The sequence below is a fragment of the Poecilia reticulata genome, chromosome 9, assembly GCF_904066995.2.
Source record: "Poecilia reticulata chromosome 9, P_reticulata-male-v2, whole genome shotgun sequence".
NCBI classification, from domain to species: domain Eukaryota; kingdom Metazoa; phylum Chordata; class Actinopteri; order Cyprinodontiformes; family Poeciliidae; genus Poecilia; species Poecilia reticulata.
Window position 1 is genome coordinate 8,980,448 of NC_088838.1, and position 16,303 is coordinate 8,996,750.

General features: G+C 41.0%; 2 protein-coding genes across 3 annotated transcripts; one reads left to right on the forward strand and one right to left on the reverse strand.

Annotated features, from left to right (window-relative positions):
- The first annotated feature begins 72 nt into the window (after nt 1–72).
- Nucleotides 73–3,404, forward strand: LOC103469695 (uncharacterized). The gene is made up of 3 exons (XM_008417552.3): nt 73–990; nt 2,629–2,773; nt 2,872–3,404. The coding sequence occupies exons 1-3, from the start codon at nt 564–566 to the stop codon at nt 3,206–3,208; spliced, it is 909 nt and encodes a 302-aa protein (XP_008415774.1). The 5' UTR covers nt 73–563; the 3' UTR covers nt 3,209–3,404.
- Nucleotides 3,405–4,411: 1,007 nt separating this feature from the next.
- Nucleotides 4,412–16,088, reverse strand: mlec (malectin). 2 transcript variants are annotated; one of them, XM_008417546.3, is made up of 6 exons: nt 15,493–15,629; nt 14,816–15,050; nt 12,082–12,260; nt 11,744–11,920; nt 9,519–9,576; nt 4,412–9,303 (listed from the first exon to the last, which is right to left on the reverse strand). In XM_008417546.3, exons 2-6 carry the CDS (start codon nt 15,015–15,017, stop codon nt 9,059–9,061), a joined length of 861 nt encoding a protein of 286 aa, XP_008415768.1. In that variant the 5' UTR covers nt 15,018–15,050; nt 15,493–15,629; the 3' UTR covers nt 4,412–9,058. The 2 variants fall into 2 exon arrangements, with proteins under 2 accessions (XP_008415768.1, XP_081466626.1); XM_081610500.1 differs by lacking the exon at nt 14,816–15,050 and having other exon boundaries at nt 15,493–16,088.
- Nucleotides 16,089–16,303: the final 215 nt, after the last annotated feature.

A 16,303-nucleotide genomic window follows, 5' to 3' on the forward strand; every position in this document is an offset into this window, starting at 1 on the left:
TAAATGACAGACTTCAGGCTTTGTGTGAGGAGCTTTTGTCTCTTCGTGTTGAAAGCTGCAGGGACTGGCATGTGACCCCCAAATTTTACCCCCATTTTTTTTCCCTCCTCGTTTATTGTCCCAAAGGACTCTTTAAAAAAAAAAAAAAAAAAAAAAAGCAGCAGCATGTGCAATAACCAAACACTGATGTGTGAATTTACTTTTTCCCCCCTGCTTTCAGTCCCAGTTCAGTGTCGGTGTTTTAATGTGCCGTAAATAAGCCTGCTCCAAGCGCGGACTGATTAGGGTCATTAGCTGATTGGCTGAATTTGAATGGACCCGGTCGACGCGCTTCGGGGCGCCTCATTATGCAGGCGCATTAGAAGAAAGCAGTGGGGGTCAAATGAGTAGTTAAGGCGCAGGGACAAAAAGAGAAAGAGAGAGAGAGAGGGGCAGGCATCGTGAGGAGGGTCGGGATTCAAATTCTAAGTAACGAGCTGCAGCCATTGTCAGTGGGGTATATAGCGCGGGGGAGAGAAGTCACGGTTCAAAATAAAAAAGCGCAGAGAATTTAGGGTGTCATCATGGCCGCTTTGAGCTGCATGTGGATTATTTCTGTTATTATCTTACTCACAAGCGATGCTGGAGCTTTAGGTCGCGCAGTGGACTCCTTCGGCTTTCTGCTACAGTCTCCGCGAGCCCGAGATGGACCATTTGGAGAGATTTTACGCACGGACGGAGTGAGGCGGTGGAGGCGCGGGGTGGCCGCTGAGGCGCACGGGGAGCGCTGTGCCGAGCTGGGAGCCGCCTGGCTGGAAAACACGCGGCCGGCTCCCGAGCGCGGAAGCACCGTGCTGCAGCTGCGCGTGCGGCCCTTTTCCCCTGGACCATCTCGAGGTTTGGTTTTTCCCGGGAAGTCGCTTTTCACCTTCATCCGGCGCGTTTACCGCTGCTGTCAGGAGAGAGTGGGCTGCAGGAGTGTCAAGGGGATTCAAGGCAGACTGAGAGGAGGTGAGGAAACACGGTCAGCGATCCTATAAATACTTCCGGTTCTTGCCTATAGTTGGACACAAACAATTTAGAGAGACGAGGTAATCTGGTTTAGACCGTTGAAGGAGTACCAGGAGAGAACCCAAGCATGCACAGGGAGAACATGCAAGCTCCGCTGGACCTTCCTCCTGCCAGGAAGCTGCTCCGCTGTGCAGTCCTGTCCGGAAATTTTATGTAAGACTAAATGATAAAAGAAATGGCAACGGTGAGGTGCCTCCACTAAAGTTTTTAATTTTCTTTTGACAGAACTTCAAATTAAGGTCTGTTGAGTAGCAATAGTAAAAAATAAAAAAAAAATCTTCCGGTCTATCCTAAAACAACAAACATTTAATTTGTTAGCACATGTTTTATTACATGTGATTTAGAAATGCTGCAGCTTTCCTCATTTTTGACCCAAGTTTGTGAACCTGGGTTCAGGCTGAGAGCGAGTGACATTTAGGAAGTTTAAAAATAAATAACAGATATTTAAATAAATGAAACACAATAACATGAACTGTACTTCCTGTAGTCTGTAACTGCAATGCAGGATTTAGTCAAGACTGACTGAAACAGGAATTTAGTTATTTTATTGCTTACTTTATGGAGTACACACACTCCAAAGTACATCTAATTTGCATATCCTACACTAATAAAAATGCAGCAATACCAAAACTCCACATTTCATATGAGCCTTTGAGTTTTATATAAGGTGTTGGAGTGTTTGTGCGACATGTGTTCATTGCAAAAGGATCCTAAATCTTTGGGCCTCCACCCCCCAAACCTTGCAGCCCTGGGCTAGTGCCATAAGATCTGACCCAGTTTTCAATCCTAACATTAGAAATGCAAATGTGGTCATTTTTAGGTCTAGCTGAGAACCACACTGACAGTGTTACAGTCAGGAGTTTTTTTTAATGCAAAATTGTAACGCATCATTTTATACCAAGCTTAAGTGCATGACAAGACTCCAGAGAGGCTTTTGTGAAAGAGGAAATGATGCGTAGGAAACACATGTGAGAAACACGCAGGCCGAACAATGGTGAGCTCATAAATGCCACAAGTTGTTTTTGAGAAAGAAGAATCAAACGTGAAGCGGCGTTCTGGACGTTGAGGCCGTGATCACTGCTGCTGAGACGACGACTATGTCATCGGCATACAGAGGAATCCAGCCGGGTCTAATGCTCTCCATAAATTATTCAGGTTTCCAGTAGATTAACAAGGACGTTAAAACATCAACACATGGTGCAGTCATTTTCCCTCTGCTTAATTAACATAATTAGAGAGATAATCAATTGTATATAATTTGAAAAGAATAGAAATTGTGATGAGTAAAAATTTGATGCGTAAATATGCATAATGTGAGACATATTTGGATTCTTTAACCTTTTATTTGCTCGAAATAAACATTTCATTTCAGACAGAATGAAGTTGATAGAAATATTTATTCCTGAGTTTCTTCTGCTTTTATTTTGTGGATCGGAAGCTGAAAATCGTGGGAATTCGTGGTTTGGGTTTTTGAAAATCCTTTCAACGTTGTGATTATTCCTGCTGCACATTTTCCTACCACACTTTTCCTTTGTAATGAAAATCCTGGACTGAATGCTCTGCTCCCTCCCCCTCCAGCTGCAGGTGTGGAGTTCGTCCTCACCAGGGAGATCTTGGCGACGACGGTCTCCAGAGCTGAACTTCATCTCCAACTCTCCAACCCGCTGGGTCTCGACATCAGCCCAGTCATCCCCTTCATGGCGAAGAGGAATTTACCGACGAGGTAAGAAAAGAAAAAAGAAAGACTTTTCCTGTTTTAGATGAGATGTCACACCTTTAGGAACAAACTGATCCTGGATGCAACGTTTCTTTGCGTTGCAGGTACAGCGTAGCGTCACGTGGTGATGCAGTGGAGCTGCGAGTGGAGCTCCTGTTCCTCCTCCGGCTCCTGCAGGAGGCGGCCGGCAACGGAGGCCGAAGTCGTAGCTTGGTAAACGCGCAGCTGGGGAGACTGCTGTCCAGCGAGGACAAAAAGACGTCTTTAGGAATTGTGCAGGACGCCGACGGAGAAGCGTGGCACGATAGGAACCATAGCAGAAGTTTGGCTTGGGACGTGGGCCTGGTTCTGGGCTGCAGCCGGGCCGGATCGGGGGTCCCCTGTGAAAGTGGGGGTGTTCATCTCTCAGACGCTCCTTTCATGGCTCTGTTTTACACATGAAGATGGGACTTTTCAGTGTGGAGGCATTTCATCCATCAGGAAAGCTAAAAACTTTAACAGTATTATGCACTTTGATGTCAAGTTTTATAATTTATATTGGTTTTGCATGCTAAATATATAACTATTTTATGTAAATATTTTGTTCTATAAGGTGATAAAAGGTTCTGGAAAAATGATGTGTGGTCTTCTTGGTTACCAGATGTGTTTCAGTCCACATTGTTCAGCTTATTCAAGATATCAGCTTCTGATTAAAGTCTTGTGGGAAAATGTGGTGAGGACACCTGAACAAACGCAGCGTGGGAACAGGAGCTGCGACCTCGACAACCTCAGCTAAATTCATGTTACTCTGAAGAAGAAAAAAGATCCAACGATAATATTTACACTTGAATCTCCATAAGTTGGTATATTATTGGAAAACCAAATTCATTTCAGTACTTGTTTAGCAAAAAAGTGAGACTATTACAATTTTGATTACACAATTGTATATTAGAATTATTTTGTAAACCATAAAAGTAGCATTTCACTTCTGAAATGACTATTCAAGGGTTTTTGAGGCTCCATACACACCGTTTTTCCAAAAAATAAAAGCACAAAATAATTGAGAATTTTTCCTCCTCCTCCATCTGCTCAGCAATTAAACTTACTATATTTTAATAAAACTAAGTTTTTTCTTAAAAGATGGACAACTTTTTGGGTTTTATTTAGTCTAGAAAATCTGAGTCTATCCCCAGCAACAAAAACGAGAACTTAAAAAAAACTATGGAAATAAAGTACATTAATAGCTGAATTAATGTGATCTTCTTACTCCTTGTCATTTTTAGTAAGAAGTTGAATGTTTATAGCCCTACTTATGAAATTAAATATTCATTGAATATTTAAATATTCGTTTAGGATACATTTCTAACTGAATTTTGGGTTTTCAGCCACAATTTGATCAGAAATGTTACAAATCAACACACAAAGTTACACTTCAATAAAAATTAATTACCAGAATACTTGGATATCATTTCATCTGCATCAGTACTAGATGGGGTTCAGTTCACTGTGTTCATACATGAGCTGCAGGTGGAAGAAAGGTGAGGTGAACACCTGAACAAACAGAAGAGATCCGATATGTACTCTGGTCCGAGCAGTTTCTCCGACACAAAGACACATTCAATCTCGCCGGAGACCCAAACAAAATGAAAACAGTTTGAGGCCAAATTCTGATAAAAATAGCACATTTATTAAAAAGATACAGCATAAATCAGCAATTTTCCCCCATCTTGCATCTTGAAATATGCCACATCTGCGTCACAAGATCAGAGGTCTTACAAATATTTTCAGTCCACCTGCTGCTGCCGCCTTCTCGGACGTTTCTCCGACATGTGTATCTACAGTATGTAGCAAAACAATCTCATTCTCTCACACAATCGCACCGCGTGACCGGCAGCAGACCTGGCTGATGGTACGACTGATGAGCGAGCCGTTCTGCTCTTCAGCCGCGTCTCACTGTGTATGAGTCCAATTCATTCAGCTAATCTGGGTGGATTGGAGGATGAAAGCAAAGACGCCAGTGAACATTTGTTATTACCAACATGAGTTCTGGATTTTTTTTTTTTTTTTAAGTCAAGGAGGAGAAACGAGGTTTTCAAAAAAAAAAAAAATCTGAGGACATTTTTCGATCAACTCATCAGGTGAGATGAAAGAAAAAAAACATTTGAAGTAGAGATGCACCGATTGGTTCATCAGGGAATCGGCTGATTTTTCCCTCCAATCAACAAATTTGGTTTTCCTCCCATTTATTAAATGCAGAAAAACTAGGAACTGAAACCAGTTTACAAATGGTAGACTAAATGGAGGCATCAAATAACATGCTGTTTTTGAGCTTAATAAAAAAAATAAAAATAGGAATCTGTCCTTTGATGCATAAATTATATTTTCCGTTGGAGTAATTTTTTTCTCCTTCCTGTGGTGCAGAAAACCCCCCAAAAAACAACCTATTAGGAAATGTTGAAATCAGCAAGTAAAATCCAGAGCGGTGCATCTCTAATTGAAATCAATCTTGCGTGACTGTATAAAAGAAATTAGATGGAATGATGACATTTCTTTGGTTCCTGTGTGGCAAGAAAAAGAAAAAGACAAAAACAAACTCCAGTCTAGTTCATTCAGCTGAGATAGACAAACAACAACAGGTCCTAGAAATCAAGAGTGGGATGGATTTTCTTTTTTCTTTTTTTTTTGACTGGCTTTGCTCCTTTGTAAAATTGAGGTCAGTGAGTCTTTAGGTGTAATAATTCTGCTGATCTGCTTCTTAACACGCGGAATGAGAAATCCCTGAAAACTGTTCGACGACAAAGCAGCCAGGATGTTCTTGCACAACGAACAAAAGAGCAATCTCAAGGCGAACGATGGTAAAGCACGATGTATTCAATAATTCAAGGCAACGAAAAGAAAAAAACAAACAAAAAAAAAAAACAATTACATGAGGCAGTGCAAAAATGTCACACCAATAAAATATGTTTCACAAACTCAAAACAGATCCTGAGGAAGAAAGAAAAAAAAAAAGAAAAAAAAAAAAAAATCGAACAAATCCAGGCATAATAAAAAAACATCTCCGAGTCAGCCCCGCTCCGATTTAAATTAGATCCCACATTATCCTGACATCTTAAATTTTCTAAACAGCCACTTAATGCGACTTTTTGTCATTTTATCCCTCCCTGTTACGCTATGTACCAACGAGCGCTCCTCCCCCCGCCCAGAATGAAAGGCCACAAATTTAAACACCCGAACGAACACCTCAGCTACAACGACGACAGGAGACCCCCAAAGACGACGACGAGACCAAAACCGGTTTCCGTACCGCATATTTACACACGCAACCGTGTAGACGAACAGGAGGACAATAGAGACTTTGGTGCTGAACTAATCGAACGCTTGGCCTCTTTACAGATGAAAGAAAAGCTGCTTCTGATTTCAATCAGGGAAGAGAAAAACAGCCGAGGCAGAACTGCAAAAACGACTGACCCAACAGTTTCTGGCACAAAACTTCTTTAAAACCGTATAACAAAATTAAAAAATAAAGGGAGAGGAGAATCAAAGATGGTGGAAGGATCCCCATCATCTGATTTTTGTTTTTCTTTCCCACCTGAAGTACCATTTACAGTAGGTTATCGTAAACGGTACTTTTACGTAAAAGTGAGTACTCCAGTATACAAAAGTACTTTGATATGCTGGAGAGGGAAAGGCTGAGGGAAGGAACGCTGAAGGGAGGAGGCAAAGTTTCAAAGTCATCCTTGGAGTAAGAGCAAAAGCACTTGAGAGAGGTAACTAGATCCATGAACAGGAGGGTTCACGAGGACTCGACCAAAATAAAAAAAAGAAAAAAGAAAAAAAAGAAAACGAGGAACAGCGCCGCATTTCACTCCACGTACGGGGCACAGCGCACAGTCATCCAAAAAACTAAGACTGATCAAACCAGACTTTCAGAACAAACTCATACAGGAAAGAAAAGAAAAATAAAAAAACGCTTAAGACAACACAGCTTGAAAAGGCCAAAAGGAAAACGAGTGTAGCAAGTTGGTAGACATCAGATACTTCTAATTGTTGTGCTTTCTCACTCTGCCGAACAGAGCTGTGGTGCAAACGAGGGAAACCTGCAGGACGCGTGGAACGTGCGCGCGCCGATTGGCACGGAAAACAAAACGCTTAAAACATGGAGATGGCCTCGTTGTAGACAGAGGAGCTGACAGGTCCATGGCACAGAGAGGAAACCCTCGATTTATAAAGATGAAATAAAATTCACTACCTGGAAGAGGTTGGAAAAATGTTAAACTTTAATCTGCCGTCTGATTAAGTTTAGATGAACGGCGCTCTCTGTGAGTATTGTTGGCAATTTGAAGAAAGCCGCTCATTGAGATTAGACGGGCCAGCTCCTCCGTCTGCTGAAGAGGAAAAAGCATAAAGTCTTTGGTGAAACAGAGGCATGCATGCCAAGTAAATAAATGTATGGATAAAACATTAAAAAAAGGCTGTACTGGTGCAACACAATAAACAAAAGGTTTTATTATTTAATAAATGTAATTTGGATCTAAAACTAAAAACCTCTATGTAGATCCACTATAGAGTGAAGTATTTCAAGCTTCCATTATAGCTTATAGCTAATGAAAACCGCATAACAAAATTTATTTATTATAGAAACATCATTTTGGCTTATACAATCATGAAGAAAGCTGGTCTGAGTTCACATTAATGAAAAATTGAGTGGAAGGAAAAAGTGTGGTAGGAAAGGATGAACTAATGACACGGACAGCTTCAGCTATAAGAGTTTGGAGAAGATTCAGGATGCTTCAGGAGTCCCGTTTTGATTTGGAAAGCCATTTCATCTGTTAGTGTCGTTCAGGTATTATCAGTATTATTATTATTTTCTTAAATCTAGTCTAACATCAGTATATCATCTGACAGCACATCGTCACCTTCCTGAAATAATGGTCAAAGCCTTTTGTCAAAAGTATAAATTTTTCTTTTGCCTACATTATCTTTAGTTAAAAAACTGACTTGGATCATTGTTTTAGGAAAGTGACAATATTTAAGATGCACATTTTATTTTCTAGAACAATAACATCTGCTTTATTGATCCTAGTTTCTGTACTCGATTGGCAAGATGTGGCGATGGAGATATTTTTCAACATTTCTGTATTAAATATGTTTTTTGAAATGTTGGGATATTAGCTGTAAGCCATAATATTTATTTATATATATATATATATATATATATTTTATTTTTATTTTATTTTTTTAAAGAATCTACAAGAGTTTCACTTTTAGAACCAAATTTCTGAACTACATGTTTTCCATGGTTATCTAATTTATTGAGCTGCACCTGTTTGACCTTTATGGATACTTCAGCATTTCACAGCATAAACTTTGTCTCTGAACAATGACAAAGTCCTGACGGATCCACGTTCGGAGCGGTAATCAACTTAAAATGCGTTGGGTATTTCTAACAACTACAAATCAGAATCTGGGTGAAAAAGACTCCAAAGACGGTTTTGTTTTAACGCACCGCAATAAAATGTGTTGTCGAGGAAAGGACAGCAAACAAAGTGCCAGCTACGGAGCTGGTTCAAGCGTAACTCCCTCCGTCTTTCAGCGACGTATGGCAGGTAGATGACAGAAGGCCAGCTAGATCTGAAAAAAAAAAAAAAAAAAAAAAAAAAAAAAAACACACACACACACCGTCTCACTCACACTTTCTATTCTAGATACCCAATTTCCAAGCAGCACCGTTTTCAATTTGAGCCGAACGCATCTTACCGGATGCTGAGCAGGAGTTGTGAGGGAGCGCGCGCTCCCGTGCCGCGCCCCGTACGAAAACTGGCCCAGACCCAAATCGCTCCTGAGCATCTCTGAGCTGCAGAGCTGTGGCTTCTTGCATGACGGGCAGGACTTCTGGAAATCCTGCCCAGCCGGTTTCTTGTTTTTTTTTTTTGTTTTGTTTTTTTTTTTTTTTTTTAATGGAAATGACTAAGATAGTTCAAAAAGAAAAAAAAAAGTGTCAGCAGAGGTGAATGCGAAACACATTCGAAGAAGCGAGCAGAATACACTTCCCACATGTTTTTTGTCATTTTCCTAATAAAGCAGCGCTTCGCTTCGTCTGGCAGTGGCTTTCCGATAACTTGTCTGTTTTTTTTTCTTTTTTCTCGTCCTCCGTCATGATTTTCCTCCGGCCTTTGGCTCCCTCTCCTGTGTGGATGCTTGTACCTGTGCTGCTGTTGTCACGGTGACCTCCTCTCCATCCTCCCCCCTCCTCTCTCTCTTCATGCTCTGCCTGCTGGCGTCTCTGCCCCCCCTCCCTCGGTTAGTTTCAGCTCACAGCCGGCAGAGGCAGAACAGCGTGGGGATGAAGACTCCGAACGCCACCAGGATGGGGAACATTAGGCTGCTGTTGTCGGCTGCGTAAGGGTTCGGCGTCCGGGGGCCCGACTGGACCCTGTACTTGGAGCCCGGCTGGACCTTTTTCTTCCCGCCTTCCTCGCCTGCTTCGCTTTCCTCCTCCTCTTCCTCGTCATCCTCGTGCTTCTCCAGGCCGGGGTGAGGTTGAAGCTTCGGTACATCTTGTAAGCACAAATCAGATTAAAAAGCACATGAAGCAGGTTTGTACTTATGTAACAAACTAAACGGCGTCTTGTGAAAGTATTCACACCTGCCGTTAAGAAAGTCGCAATGAGCAATTCACCAGTTAAAACACCCAAAACACTTTCAAGGGGCATGAATACTTTTCAAAGCCACAGAGTTGGAACACAGATCTAAAGGTGTTTAGGAGACTCACCTTCTAAAGTCCCCTTCATGACGTAGAGCGCGCAGACCTTGGGGTTGTCATAGTAACCCTGAATCACAGAGCAGAGTTTTAAAGATGAAAGGGTTAGAGAATCATGCTACAATGTTCAAGATTATAGAAATGATAAAACAGTTCCCCCCCCCCCCTCAGCCTTAATAACCAAATCTGAGTTTCCCCGTAGCGGAGTTTTAAGATTTGGAAGTAGGACAGTAAGAGTGCCTCGTTTCAGAGGGAGGGAATGAAAGTGTGTTCAATTATTCTCCAAGATGGGAAAAAAAAAAAAAAAGAAGAAGTAAAAACTGCTGTAAAAACTTTTTTAGAACACGTCACCTTTTACCACTTCAGCCTAAATTCATTTGCTTGCAAACCTTTTGGTTTTATTATTATTATTTTTAATCCCTGCATGCACCAATCTGTAAATAGCTCCTGAACTCCCTGCATCAAAGAGTGTAAATCAGGGGTGTGTATAATTTATATGGCAAGAAGCAAAGTTATCTTAAATCAAATGCTGGCTATGCATTTTCTATTTTAAAGTCAGCCTGGGCTAAAGCAGTGGTGTAGAACTGGTGAGCCGTTTTATTTGCAGGGTTTGAATTGGCTGGTTGTAAAGCTGGTTGTGCACCTCAACACATCTGATGTTGAGCCATCATCAGAGTTACATACAGACTCACTGTCAGCCCCACTTCATTATTACATTTATGTGATTATATAAACTTGTTTTTGATGAATTCTGAATAAAAATTCAGACTCTGCAGTCTTTGGTTCAGGTAGTCACATGACCTAAATGCTCTGAACGAAGAAAGATTGAAACGTCCTGAATGTTGATTCTGCTGTAGATCTGCTGTTATGGGTAGGATCGCTGACAAACACTCAGGCTGACCGGGTCACGCCTGTTCAGAAAACAGAGTTTAATCATGAAACTACAGGACAAGCCCAGATCATAACTCCTCCACCTCTAGTCGGTGCTAGTCTTTTTTCTTTTGTTTGTTTTTTTATCTTCTTAATTTCTCCTTGGGGATCAACAGAGTATGTTCAGATTTTTACCAAAGCAATTCATTTTACGTTTCTTAAAAAAAAAAATCTATGTCTGGGGTTTTTGATGGTACCAGTTGCTGTAAACATGAGGTGAATCAGATCTTTCACTTCACTTTAGGACACAAATCCAAGTTCACATCTTACAGTTAAACATTTTGGGTTAACTATTAATAAAGCTACAATTTTATTTAAAAAATGTGCAACAAACTAAGCAAATAGAAGTGAATATCAGGAAATTATACGAAACGAATGCAGCAAAAAAAAAAAAAACACTAAAATGAAGTGAAACAGAAAGCAAAAGTTCCTGTTGCAGTGAAAATAACCGTGGGTACTTTTCTCCGTTTTGATTTAAGGATTGCTAGAAAACAAAGTTGATGAAAACTAAATTAAAAACACCCCCAAAAAATCTAGCAAAACTCTGGAGTCTGAACGCTTATATAGTGCAACCATTTATCAGAGCATGAAATCAGATTTCAATGAATAACTTGTTAAGAGGTCAAACTAAGAAATTGCTGCCCAGAACGCCTGACTGTGAAAACAGATGTGATATGCAGAAGATAACCTGCACGTTTCCGACAGATCTGATATAACGGACAACTTTTATCACAGACACGTTTATGAAAAGTCAAAGGATACAAAAGCCTAAAGATTCAATTAAACGGTTGAAACCGGGGCTGCACCGGCTGCAGCTGTCTGGCCAATCACCGATCTTTAAAAAGTCTGACCTGCTGATTCTGATTTTGGCAACTAAGTTGCTAAGTTGGTAGCAGTGGAGTGACTATTGTTAACCACATGCATGCAGACTGAGGCTTTTACAGTAAACTAAAAACTAGCAAGTTAATGAAAACTGCATTTGAGAAAACATTATTGTTAACTGAAATAAAGAAAAATAGAAAATATAACGAAGTACTGTATATTGTGCGTTTATAAAACTAACTAAAACACATTGACATTATAGATAATATCCTTTGTTTTTGTGTTTATGAATATATTTATGAGCCTTTCAAACTTAGACACATCCACACTGATTAATTAAAACTGATTGAATGAAACAAACAAAAAGTCAGGGAATTGAGGCTGATTTGTGGGTGTTCCCCTCAGTAAATCAATCAAAGTTTGACCAACCGTGACATAAAAAAAATTAAAGAAATACGCCGTCTCCCCACATAACCTCCACTCACCTTTACGAACTCCACCGTGAGCTTGCCGTTGAAGGTGGACACCTCGCCTTGCACGCTTAGCTTGCCTTTTTTAATAGAGAATTGCACTATCTCATCGTGAGCGGTACTGTGGCCCACTCGGTCAAAGATGTCCAGGTCCTTAACCACTGTGTGGCCGTTTACGCGGACGTCAAACACCTGGGGGGACACATTGTCAAATCAGTCAACATGCATTAACTCCAGCCCCTCAACTGGAGGGGCTGGAGTTGCCCTCCAGTTGAGAGTCCGTTTGCTGGAGAGTTCCCCTCCAGCAAACACACACAAACGACCTGACGTCAGCATGTAACAAACCGCCATACCTTTTGCTGTGACTGTGCAAAGTAAACCTCTGCATATTTCATGACTAGTATATAGTCTCCGTCGTCACGAATGGGGACATCATACCCGAAAGTGTCTTCATTGTACCGCTCCGTCTGGTAGAGAATCTGGTCCTCGGGACTGGAGCGTAGGATTGGCAGACGCACCCCGTAATCAGATGCTACAGAAGAGGACAGCGTCAGGCTCACAGGACTTCTCGCATTCCAAAACCGGAAAATGTTTTATGTCAAGCAAGGAGTCCAAATTACATAACCAGTGACCCTTTTTCCAAAACACATCTGAATAATCTCATTCTGTCTGAAACAAGGTTATCACTCAGTGTTCCCTTATTGAGGCAGTCAGAAATAAACTGCTTCACTCTCAGCGAGGACTACAGGCGGAAAATAACCGTCTGAGTGAAGTTTGGACCAGGTTGGGAAGTGTTGGGCATCTATCTCATCCCATACTATCTGGTTTTATACATTATAATAAATGGAAGTTAAAAATAAATGTGGAAGAATCCTGTATTAAGATTTTTAGATGCCACTCCCTCTGTTCTTAAATCTGCTAAAAAAAAAATAAATAAACTGAACAAACTGAAGCTTAAAATGTACTCCTTTCCTCCTGAAAGGACTGAATGTAGCAGTTTTATAAGAGTTTAGCAGGTGAATGTTTGTCAATCAGTACCAACAAGGTCAACCTGTTAGCGCAAAAACAGATTAATAAAATTAATCTTCAAAATGCTCAAAGAACGCTTTTTACTTGAGTTCATGTTGATTAGTGTTTGAATGTTGTGGGATGTTGGTGCCATAACAACCAAAAGTTACTTTAATTATAACAATTAGTTCTTGTTGACTTGGTAGCTGAATACAGTGACTTTGTTTCTATGACAGCCATTTTTGTCTTCTGTGATTTTTGTATATAAAGAAAAAAGTAAAATTATGGATATAATCTTGACCGTTCAGATGCAGATTAAACATTTCAGATCTGATTATTTTGTATTAAGTACTTGAAAACAACAATCCACTATTTAGTTCAGTTTTTTTTTTATTTGCTCATCTTCAGTTGGGTCAAACATTGTTTTTTTGCAACAACTGAGACAAATGCACCACGTTTACATCTCTGTGTTTTACCCATCTTCATTAGACCATGTGTCCCGATAACAAAATGATCTTACAAAACACCAACCTAACCCTCGACCATCATCACATCACATGAAGACATTCTTCATGCATCCATCTTTGATTCTGGTGCTCATCACTTTTTAGAAAAGACTGAATTTCTCTTTCGCCAATGAAGCCTGGAACTTTTTACCCACTTTGGAAATTTCATTTCGTCTGGCCGTTATTAGGCAAACGCTTCCACTGTGGAGTCCAGAACAGAGCCGTCGCCGTCCCAGTGTAGGGACTGGTGACTCCCCGCACTGCAGAGGTGTTGACCAATATCTCATTTGACAGTTAAATGCGTGGTGGAGAGACTCTCCCGTTGTGAAAATAAAAGCAACGAAGTTACCGTCCATACTTCTGTCACAGCGACTACATTTTAAAACTTGTTCAAAGTCACTACGACTTTAAAGGCTGCAGGGCTGCAGGCCTTGAGGGCTGCAGACCCCTTCCCTAAGCCTAAGCTATTACTTTCACTGCAGGATTAACCAGGGATTTGATTAGTCTCAAGAGTCGGTGCTAGGAGCTGGGAAAGACATGACACCTGAGTTGAGAGTGCTCTGTTGCAAGTCGGACAGACTGTTATTTGTCTTGGTGCAACTATTATTAGTGACATAAGCAAAACACAGGAGACCCAACACTAAAAGAACATTTTCACAAGTGGATTTTTTTAAGCACTGTGTGTGCCATTGGTTTAATGGGATTTAAAAAATACATTACAACTGCTAATAAATCACTAATTTGGCTTTTTTTTTATTATTCTGTAGCCATATTAGATAAACTCAGGGTTGTTCACCAAGCTCTGACTTTTCCAGTAAAAAGTCCAATTTCAGAGGAAATAATGTCTTACTTTTCCAATTGCAAGCTTCTATGTCAACAATTTCAAATCTACTACAGTTTGTGCTAACAAACAATATGAGCTATAGACTTATTTGAATTGATGTGACTAGTACTGAAACAAATAAAACCAGTTTGAAATAGTTGGCTCTCTTTCTCTGAAAAACTCCATTCAAAAGTTCCTGGTAAGCTGCCATCAAGGTAAATTTCTACGCTGCTCATTTGTTCGTGCCCTTCTGGAAACACAGGGGTGAAGTAATAGTTCCCAGGAAACTAGCCTGGTTCCTGAGAAAGGACAAAATGCTCCCAAATATGGATTTCAAAATAAGGAAAGAACTAGCATCACCTTCAGAAAGCCTGAAAACCTTCGAGAAAGTTTCGTGGGAAGGGCACCGAACTTGCTCCAGCCCAGGGCCCCTCATGTTTGTAAATCTGGCCCTGACAGAATAATTCCCACCGTCTAATTGGACATATTATCACCTGCTTCCTCTCCATGTTGAGAGGGGCGGGGCTGCAGCGCTCTATGCTGACTCTTCATTAGTTTGTAGCTTCTTGCGGAAGCCACACCATGCAGATGATTTCTGCTGAGAACATAAGCGATTCAAAGAAGCTCCTTCATTTTAGCGATGTTCTATTAATCACCAGTGCCTGATAAATAAATCCCAAAAAGCGCTCATTTGCAGAGAATAAAATACAAAATAAAAATAAAAACCCGTTTTCTATCAAGCAGACTCACCTTTGCCAATTTTCCCTTCCAAAGGGTCCTTCTTGAAATGAATACCGTGCACATCCACATGCGAGTCTCCCCCGGCGTTCACAGCCCAGATAACCCGCTCTGCGAGGCTGGGGCCCCCGCCGTCTGCCCAGCACTGCTCGGACAGCAGAGACAGCACCGCTGCCAGCAGCCCGGCGACGAGCTGCGCCGTGACCCGCTGCATTGCTTCACACGCCGCGCAGTCTTCCCCCTGCTCCTTGGTCACAGAGACAGCCGGGGTCGGTTTCTTTCCGAACGAAGCCCAAACTGCTTCCACACCGAATGAAGGGAAGCTCTTCCAGCAAGAAACATTAAAAGCACGCAAGGTTAGCCAGCGAAAGCAGCTAGCCAGCGTGTCTTAGTGACATGGAACGTGATATCCGTAAGTTAGCTACTATGCTAATATTAACAGTACTGAGTAGCAGTGACACGGGGATGCGGGAAATGACAGTTATACACGTACAGTACGGACAAGTGCTCCAACTTAACCTGGACACGTATGCGACGCGTCAGCTCTTAATTAATGAGCAAAAAACCATACTTAATCAGCGAGTAACATTGATTAGTTAGCTTGACAGTGTAGCTAACCTACCTGTCTAACCAGAAATTCTTGGTGAATGAAAGCCTCTCTGGCTAACGTAAATGCAAATGTCCCTTACCTTTCCCTTCCACAACCGCCTTTAACCTCTTTCTGTCGGGGTGTACCAGTCGCACTAATGCTCGCACAGTGTCGCCAATCGTCCACAAGCCACCCTGTAAGAAAACCTTGGTATGTTTGCAGCAATTGGCCACAGCCTGCCCCTGACTTTCATTCAATGAGTGGATATTCAAAGTAACATTCGCCGTGCTGCTGCTAACTACAACGGCTTGCCAGTTTGAAGGAGGCGGAACAGCGGCGCTACCTAACCTGAGGTTTCCCATTAGCGGTGAGTGACAGGCACTGTGCCGAATCACAGCTTCCTGTTAAAGCTTCCTGATTCAACAAATACGATTTATATATCATAGACATGCGTGAGTGTGGCTAGTTAGAACAATAAATAGATAAATAAAATAATAACGAAATCAGTGTTACACTCATCTGAAACCTCTCTAAAGATGAACATCTACAGTGTCCATGTGCTGCCATCACTTTCTACTTAAAATTTATATTTGAATTAATTACTATTCTCTGTCAATTCAAGTTGTAAATATCACTTTTTATATTCTGCAAAAATAAAAATAAATCTGAAGGTAAATAACACAAGTGATGCTCCAAATGTCACGCCCCCCTCCTTTGTTTTCCAATATGGTATGGTCCAAGCGTTGTCCAATCAGGAGAGTCCAACGCAACGTGCTTCTTGTACTTATGAGATTTAATCAGAAAGACATGAATGAGAGTAGTTACTGTGGCAACAGCAAATATTTTTAAACCAGAAACGAGTCCTTGATTTATTATTATTATTAATTATTATTATACATTTAACACAAATG